Raw genomic sequence first — 9,951 nt, 5'->3', positions numbered from 1 at the left:
TATCACTTATTATTATCACATTATTATTACTGTTATTATTACTGTTACTGTTGTTGTTACTGTTATTTATCATCTTTGTCATTGGTAATGGTGGTGGTGGTGGTGTTTGTTGTTGGTGGTGTTATCATTACTGTTGTTATTAATACTGTTGTTACTATTGTTTTGGTTACTTGTGGTTTTGTTGTTACTCTTGTTATTATCACTGTTATTGTCATTACTGTTGTTATCACCATTGTTGTTACTATTATCATTAATGTTATTGTCATTTGTTGTTATTACTATTGTTGTTAATACTATATTACTATTACTATTATAGTTATTATTGTCCTTGTCATTGTTGTTGTTGTTACTATTATCATTATTACAATTTCTTTTTGTATTCATATATTTTCAAATTGTGGCCACCGCCAATCAACTTGACTGTGCCGAAGGAAAGCATTTGGATCGCCTTGGCTAATGAAGACTCGTATTTCGCGAATGATCTCGTTGAATCGCGATTCGCGAAGTCGAAATTAGCTTTGTTCCAGACATCTCCTCATTGTCTCTCGTTTGTATTGGGCCCATCCTTTATTCTCTCCAATAAATAGATAATTTGCAAATTTTGTTGTGGTTGAATCCATACGATTTAATCAGCTAAAAGCAGGACCTTATACTGGAAGTGATCAAACCAAATCAATTTCTCGATGAACTCGCCATTCTTGCGTTACGACGACAAGTCTACAGATCGTGTTGGGTGATAGTGCAAGAGGATGGAGGCTATTTCATTCTCCTTTCGCTCAGATATCACTTCAACAGACTTTGTTCTTGACGTTTCATTTAACTGGAAAGGAGTTTCACGGTAACGGGGCATCTGGAGGGTGCCACATCTCGACGAAGTGAAACGTCGTGGCGCGGAATATCTGATACAGAACGAGATCGCTACGGTCGGTGTAGAACCAGAGTATACTTGCGGCGCAACGCAGACGAACCCAGATGCGGCAGTTTATCGGTGGCGAGAAATGAAGAGGCTAGTTATTAACCATTTCACTACTAAAGTGAATTTCTAGGTTTCGTGGCTAGTGCTAGGAGATTAAACGAGTGAGGGAGAGCCCCTACCTGAATGGAATTCGGTCATGTTTATATATTGAGCCTTAAGAGAGTAAAAAGGATGTTAGATTTTTAACATGAACTATAAAGTATAGTATACACAAACGGACAGACACAAACGTGTGTATTCTCAGATGCCAATACATACACACACAGTGACATACACACTGACATGTGCCTACACACGCGCGCACACTTTCATACACACACACACACACACACACACGCACACACACACACACACACACGCACACACACACGCACACACACACGCACACACACACACACACACACACACACACACACACACACACGCACACACACACACACACACACACACACACACACACACACACACACACACACACACACACACACACACACACACACACACACACACACACACACACACACACACACACACACACACACACACACACACACACACACACACACACACACACACACACACACACACACACACACACACACACACACACACACACACACACACACACACACACACGCACACGCACACACAGAGACACACGCTCACACACACACATATACATATTTGTGGCAACATTCGTGATCAACTGATGTCTTGATATTTTTTTTTAAAACTGAGTTTTTCCTCCTTCCGGCCAACACAAAGCGATTTCATGCAATTGTGTGTCAAGCTTGAGACCCTTTTGACTCTGAGTCCAACATTCAACTGAATAGAAACATCTGGTTTTAGCAGAAACAAGAAATATAAAAAAGCAGGTCACAACATTGAAGAGGCTGATGCACCACTATCTCAGGATGTCTGAAAGGGAGTGTTTAAGACATGACTGTTTATACCTTTAGTCTGGTTTCCACCTGGCTATTTTCTTCAGCTGTGCGTAAACACTAGCGAAGGGATGAACTGATACAATATAACCTTTGCCTGTTTCACCTTATTGCAGCCTGCACGGAAGCCGGAATGCTTGTGACCAGAAACCAGCTCATTGCCCTTCCCCCAGAGAACCTCCAGCAGGTAGGTCCTAACGCCTTCTGACGCCTCATCGTAATAGACTCATAATCTATGTGGTTTATAAAGGTAATGAGACACCGGTGATAAACTGGTGATCTAATAGAGGTGTTCAAGTGGATTAAGGTTTTAACAAGGGTGATGCAAACAAGGTCATCATTTTAAAACAACAGGGCAGGACTCGCAGTAATGGTTATAAACTGGACAAATTTAGATTTAAAAAGGAAATAGGCAAGAATTGGTTTACTAATAGGGTGGTCGACGAATGGAATAAACTTAGTAACCATGTAGTAAGCGCTGAAACTATCAGTTGTTTTAAGAAACGATTAGACAGCTTTATGAATGGGGATGACAGGTGGTGATGGATATGGAGCTGCCTAGTGTAGGCCTTATGGTCTCTTGCAGTCTCCTTCATTCTTATGTTCTCATGTTCTTCATCTTTTTACCCCAATATTTGCACGACCTCTAATCGTGAGTCACTGACCAGAGAGTGGGGAACGTCTCCCATTGGCTGGTCTGGGGTAAGCGAGGTACAGGTCTGGGCAAAAAAAAAAAAAAAAAAAAAAAAAAAAAAAAAAAAAAAAAAAAAAAAAAAAAAAAAAAAAAAAAAAAAAAAAAAGTCATTGTTTTCTGGTTCGTCCCAGGGTTACATTACATCGCGAACAGTGTTGTCATCATAACAGCTAAGGAATGTCAACCGATTCCATCTTCACAATAAAATTGAAAGGAGCAAGGATACACCTTATGTCCACGTTGCATCAATGTGTCTATTTCCGTGTCATGGCTGACAGGTGGAGGAATCACTCTGTTGTCAGCTCTCTTCGTGCCAAAAAGCGGAAGAGAGTTAGTCAAAGATGAGAGAGATAAAGCTTAGTCCCAGTCTGTAGGACCAGTCCTAAGTATTGATGTGATGTGAGTGGTGAGGAGGTTACTTTCTCCAATGTCCGTTTTGTAGGACCATCACAAGCAAAAGAACATTGTTGGTACCTGTACTTCTTCCAAAGATTCAGGTTTTGCCTGACATGTGAGGTGAATCTGAGGGGGTTATCACACTGGTGTAGCCCGTGGAATCCCGGTATGATAATCCCTTGAGGCAGCGTTTCTTATCCTGGGGTGCTGAAATAAATTTCAGGGGGTGCTGAAATCAATTTCAGGGGGTGCTGAAATCAATTTCAGGGGGTGCTGAAATCAATTTCAGGGGGTGCTGAAATCAATTTCAGGGGGTGCTGAAATCAATTTCAGGGGGTGCTGGGGAAGGTCACGTACGTCTTTACTTTATCTTCATAGCAACCAGATGTTAGCCAATGGTACGGGGTGCTGGACTGTTTAGGTCTGACCAAAAGGGGTGCTGAGGTCGAAGAAGGTTAAACGCTGCCTTAAAGGGATTCAAACTGTTGTCCATCTAGGTTCTCGTCTCTCTACAACAATGGTTCCCAAACTAGGGGGCGCGCCCTCCAAACTAGGGGGCGCGCCCTCCAAACTAGGGGGCGGCCCCCCAAATTAGGGGGGCGCATCCCCCTAGGGAGGCGTGAGGAGGATGCAAGGGGGGCGTGAAGTCATCTGCTCAAAAGTATTTGTTTAATTAGAATAATAAAATCATTCAAAGAACAAATATCTGCCATTACATACATGCAAAATATAGTTATAGCAGTCACACCAACCCGTTTTCTATTAAGCTAGTTCTCCTTACACGTTTTGGACACGCCACCGATACCAACCACAATTTGCTAATGTTCAAACTTTGTTTTTTCGCTCCCTTTGAACCAAATGTTTCGTTTTTAGTTACTTAGAAAAATGTCTCTGGAATGTACTATTATTTGTTTGAGTGGCTTTCATTATTAAAATTTAATACAAACAAATCTGTTTTCCTGAACAATGCTAAGAATACAAGAATCATTTCACATGAACAAAGAAAGGAGTAGGGGGCGTGCGGGTCTACTGGAAGCAAAAAGGGTAATGGCGTCAGGTAAGATAGTTTGGGAACCACTGCTCTACAACAAGAAGCCACAGGACTCTTTGAAACTAAGGAGTTGTATAGAAAGTCTAGGCAGTCTACAAAGTGTCTAGCACTTTTTTTTTTGGGGGGGGTAGAGTGAATACGAAATAAGCTTATTTCATTCTGACTTTATATACTTTACCTAGGTAATTCATACATAACCTAAAAACTCTCTACAGGGCTGTAATCTAATCCGCATTGCTAAGATCGAGTCTGGGGTCAAGAGTGAGTCCACGTTTTCTGAGTTTGTCCGAGTTAGAATCTAGGTTCACCTTCAGGATTTAATGTTTGAATCTGTGCAAGTTTTAGGTTTCTATTAATCCTTCAAAGACCGAGAGGTCATTAGTGTGAAGAAATTTAACCCCAAAAATTAGATTCGCGTAATTAAACTTGTATAATTTATCATATGAATGCCAAAGCGATCATAGTAAATAAATAATAAATTTGTACTTTCTTCACCCTAGTAATCTTTAGGTCACACATATTCTATTACAGTACAGGTTATATTACTGTAATAGAAAGTTATTTTAATTTCTATGACAGATATGCAGATATGTTTTCAATTTTAAGAATGAGTATTGGAAGAGGAGAATAATGAGTCCATACCTTGGAGGGAGATATAAATAGTACTGCAACAGATGAAAGCTGGAAATGTATTTTAATTGGATGGATATCATATGGAATGTCTGACAAAGAGTAGAGTAGTAATAGTGGAGTGGCTAGTGAGATTATTCATTGTGTCTCCAAGGAAAGGGAATATGCCGGTAATATGGTACCACTATACAAAATGGAAAGGAAGATAATTATGAAAGCACTAACTTTAGAAGGCCAAGTTTGTTGACCGTGGTTGGTACAGTCTGTGTGTGTGTATTGATTAAGAGAATTAAGGGGGGAAGAGCGTGAGCGATTTGAGAATGCAGTGTGATTTTAAAAGAGGAAACTAATGAGTAGATATTTTTTGCTGTAAGATGGACATACAGGAAGTATCTAATAAAAGACAAGACTGTTTTTTACTTTCGAAGACTTGGAAAATCTGTATGATATAGTGGAATGAGACGCTTCGTGTTACGGCTGTATGGTATAAGTATGTGTGAGGGACGGGAATAGAGTGAATAGACTGAGGTGAATTTGAGGTTGGGGGTATGTCAGGGTTGTTAGATGTCACCGTGGTTGTTCAGTATGTATATTAATAATATAGTAAAGAAAGTTAAAGAAGTCGTGAGAAGCAGAGACTGGAGCGGGAGAGGTGAGGGGCGTGGGAGTTGAGCCAGTTGTTGTTTGCGGATGACATAGTGGTTGTGGATTTGTAGTTTGAAACAGTATCAACACTGCAGTTACCACACCGAATACACGCGACACGTTATCCCGTGCGCCCTTACTCTAATGTTATGCAGACAACGTGAGAGGTTTGGGGGCCAATGCGGTGACCGTTGCCGGTTAACTGAGAACTGTGGGTCTCCTGTAATAGTGACCTGTGGCAATGGGTTTACACACACACACACACACACACACACACACACACACACACACACACACACACACACACACACACACACACACACACACACACACACACACACACACACAGACTGTATTAGTAAGCCGTATATCTATAAGTGTATGTGAAATTTTCCTTCCTTATTGGCACAAATCAGCTTTATAATTGCTTCATCCTCTTCCTACCAGGTTCAAACTGTGCCTGAATCGGCGAAGGGAGTTCCCCCTCGCTCCCCACAATTCCCTATGTCCTCGCCGCCGCCCTCGATGGCCACGTGGCTGCCTCTCTCCTCATACCCGTCCTTCGTGAACTGCACTTGGCGCGTGGGACTCGAAGCTGACCAGATGATCCTCATGTCTGTGGAACGCTTTGACACGAACCCCAACGATGTGTTTCTCGTAAGTCTACATTGAGTTTATGTGATATTCAGGATGCTCTCTCTCGGCTTGGCAGTTTTAGAATGCATCCTGTGACACTCACTCACCTGCTGACACAGGTACGCAACCAGACTATTATTTCACGTACGTCGAGTTTATGGAATGCTATTGACGCATCCTTCCATGTGGCATGTTCTAAGCATATGTTCTAGTTAATTCTTTACACCGTTCACTCAGGGGATGATCCATTTTGCATCTGAGATAATGATAGGACGTTTACTCTTCCACAGATTCAAAAGATACACGAGATGAAGGCCGAAACAGTCATCAGGTACGGAGGGTCAGATATCACTCAGACGTCGTTCTACTCCTCCAAGCCGTTGCTTATTTCGTTCGCATCCTTGGACAGCGAACCTGGCACTGGCTTCCTTCTCAATGTCACCTACATATCCAGAGGTGAGGCGATGAGCTTTTATCTTAAGGGGGATTGCGGGTATGGTAAGCAAAGACATAGGTACCAGTGATCTGTTTACTAGTACACAAACAAGGTTTTGTTGAGGTTCAAATAGTAACGAAAGTAAGCGGGCATATATTTTTCTCTCTATAGAGTGTAATAAACAAGACAGGGTAGTGAATTCTATTATGGAGCACACAGGCACAGTGAGTTGTGACGATAGAATCATGGAGGAAACGAATAATCATCTTTGGTTCTAATCATAGCTCCTACATCCCGGAAATACTCCTCTCTCCTCTGTGAAATAATTTTATGTAGTGAAAATGGATTTGATTCTCTGTTCTTTATTTCAGCCTGCGCTGATGGTTAATCATCAACATTTCCATCCAACTTGGTGACTCCTCTGTCTGTTAATCTATCGTTGACAGAACGGTTGAAACTCGCCATTGCATGTATAAATAAAACCCTTTCCAAAGGATTTCTCTTGCTTTTCACAGTCTCATACAATCTTTCTAGCCAGCCAGCCAGCCTGCTATCTCCAACGGTTATTCTGCTTCCCATTAATCTCCGTTTTCTTTACGCCTCATCCCTGACATTCGTAGCGTTTTTTTTTTATTTTTATTAAACCGGTCCTTTTCTTTCCACTAAATAATGACACATATTTTATCACCCAAATTATTCATGCATTTTAATATTTTCCAGTTCTCAGAGTTGATAACATTTATGAATATCTTCTAATTTGTTTCTCTAGAAATTTACTTAAACTGGAGAACTTTGTCGTTCCAAAACTGTATCTGACTTGTCTGCATGGCAAGCTTCTTGCTTTATGTCTCTTGTTCATTCGAATCAAACGTTACATTATCTTTTTTTCATATGGGACGCTTGTAATTCAAAGATTATTTTCTTAATAAAAGGTCTAGTCTTGATGGATTATTTTTTTCTTGTTTGTGTCTTTCATCCATTGTATCGTTGTGTTTTCAATTGTCCTGTTCAATGGTGAGGGAGAGAGCGTGCGAGAGAGAGCGTGCGAGAGAGTGAGTGCGAGAGAGAGCGGGCGAGAGAGAGATAGAGAGATAGAGAGATAGAGAGAGAGAGAGATAGAGAGAGAGATAGAGAGAGAGAGAGAGAGAGAGAGAGAGAGAGAGAGAGAGAGAGAGAGAGAGAGAGGGGGGGAGGGAGGGAGGGAGGGAGGGAGGGAGGGAGAGAGAGAGAGAGAGAGAGAGAGAGAGAGAGAGAGAGAGAGAGAGAGAGAGAGAGAGAGAGAGAGAGAGAGAGAGAGAGAGAGAGAGAGAGAGAGAGAGAGAGAGAGAGAGAGAGAGAGAGAGAGAGAGAGAGGGCGTGCGAGCAATGCTGCAATTTTGACTCGTGTTGGCGTGAGATATTGTTTATTGAATATACTGTAAAGGGGAAAATTCAATTTGCATAGTTTCAACCTCTGAACATACTATATGTGTAAAGCTATGGTGTGTCTATTTTGGGGTATTGCTTACTCTGGAAGAAATGCATAGGTCGGCAACGAAATGTATGGCTGTGAATATATATGGACCTGTTTAAGGATATTAAACTTGTACGTATACTTGATCAAAGCAAGGCGTTTGCGTGTGGATGTGCGCGTATGTATTCTGTGCGTGTGGATGTACGTGTATGTATTTATGTGCGTGTATGTTTGTGTGTGTGTGTTTATCTATTTTAAGGATAGGAGTCAAACTTATAAATATTTTCCTTGAACCGTTTTTTTATACTATCGTCTCTTAATCATTCAGTATTACAGTAATGCAAATTTCTTACACGTTTTTCTAACCATTTGAAATTATGGATTACGAACATGTGCAAAAAAAAAAAAAAAAGAATCAAAATTAATTTTTGAGTTGTCTTGTCTCGTCTTTTAATCTATTTATAAATTCATCCTGTAGTGCCTGTTATTTATTTTATATTATTTGATTGCTTGTTATTATTTGTCTTTTTATTATTATTTACTTGGTTTTCATTTATTATCATTTATGTCAATTTATCATTATTTACTATTTTCCTGTTTGTTTATTACTCAACTATACGCATTTATTCATTTTGTTAATTATCATCTATGTTGTTATATTTTTTATTTCTTATTTATTCATCATCATAATTTTTTCGCATCCGACCAAGTTATGGACCAAAAGGTCTCCTGTCGGCATGCTCCTCCTTTGTAATCCTTTCTGTACGTGCAAATTGAAACTGTTTATTCCTCTAACACAGTCCACAGTTTCTCTGGAACTAATTATTCTTCAGCAACAACTTTCGAGCTGCCAAATAAGGAGTGCCAAACTCGTGCAATAATTTTGTATCTGATAGTATTTGTGTTTCTCTTCTGTTATGTAAAACTATGATACAGGGACTGTTTAATTACTTTCTTTCCCTACCTTTAGGTATTTTCTTGTACGTACTTTCATGGAGAGATATATTTTGCAATTCTTTACCTGTTTTCTTCATTTCTTTTCATCCAATTCCTCCATATTCTCTCTTATGACTTCCAGCGTCTCCTTTTTCCCCCAAAGAATTATCCTCCCTCCCTCTCTCCCTTCCTCCCTCCCTCCCTCCCTCTATCAATTCCCCTTTTCCCTCCTCTCTCTTTCCCTCCCCATCCTTCCCTTTCCTTCTTTTCCCTTTTCTTTCCCTTCCTGTCCCTCTCTGATCTCTCTTTCCTTACCTCCCCTCTCCTCCATTCGAGTAAGTAAAACCTTTCCGGTTCTCCCGCATTATCTACGTTTGTGGAAACTTCACGCCCACGGCACTTTTGGAACCGAATAAAACAATCTGAAGAAATACACATAACGTCTTGTTACTTACATTTCCAGGTTGTGGATCAGATCCTAAAGAATTCAAGTCCCCGAAAGGACTTCTGGCCTTCCCGTCCTACAACCTGGAACCCTCTGGAGTTTGGAAAAGCCCCGCACCGGCCAAATACGGCCCCGAAGACTGCCAATGGTACGTGAAGGCTCCTGACGGTTACCTCATCGAACTCTTCATCGAAGAATTCGACACAAGACCCATGGACAAACTCAAGGTAAATAACAGCAGACTCGAAGAATACTGGAAAGACTTGATTCACAAAAAGAACTCTAGTGTCAAGTTGTTTTGAAGGTGAGGCAATTGAGTAGAAAAGGTGATAAGGAAACATAGATTGAACCAAGAACACTTATGTAATCTAACGTTTCGACTTTACGTCTTCTTCGGGAGACTTTCTGTCTTCTTCGGGAGACTTTACGTCTTCTTCGGGAGACTTTACGTCTTCTTCGGGAGACTTTACGTCTTCTTCGGGAGACTTTACGTCTTCTTCGGGAGACTTTACGTCTTCTTCGGGAGACTTTACGTCTTCTTCGGGAGACTTTACGTCTTCTTCGGGAGACTTTACGTCTTCTTCTTGAGACTTTACGTCTTCTTCAGGAGACTTTACGTCTTCTTCAGGAGACTTGACGTCATCTTCAGGAGACTTGACGTCATCTTCAGGAGACTTTACGTCTTCCTCAGGAGACTTTACGTCTTCTTCAG

At 40.9% G+C, this 9,951-nt stretch overlaps 1 protein-coding gene across 4 annotated transcripts in view; it reads left to right on the top strand.

Annotated features, from left to right (window-relative positions):
- Positions 1-9,951, top strand: part of LOC143020942 (uncharacterized) — a 137,806-nt gene that overhangs the window by 28,697 nt on the left and 99,158 nt on the right. For all 4 annotated transcript variants that reach the window (XM_076177934.1, XM_076177933.1, XM_076177931.1 and 1 more), the window contains exons 5-8: positions 2,034-2,104; positions 5,781-5,990; positions 6,260-6,425; positions 9,258-9,466. In XM_076177934.1, coding sequence (XP_076034049.1) covers positions 2,034-2,104; positions 5,781-5,990; positions 6,260-6,425; positions 9,258-9,466 — 656 coding nt within the window. The remainder of the gene's footprint in view (positions 1-2,033; positions 2,105-5,780; positions 5,991-6,259; positions 6,426-9,257; positions 9,467-9,951) is intronic.

Source organism: Oratosquilla oratoria, chromosome 41, assembly GCF_046742065.1.
Source record: "Oratosquilla oratoria isolate Oo_2021 chromosome 41, ASM4674206v1, whole genome shotgun sequence".
Taxonomy (NCBI): domain Eukaryota; kingdom Metazoa; phylum Arthropoda; class Malacostraca; order Stomatopoda; family Squillidae; genus Oratosquilla; species Oratosquilla oratoria.
This window is presented reverse-complemented; position numbering and strand designations above follow the sequence as displayed.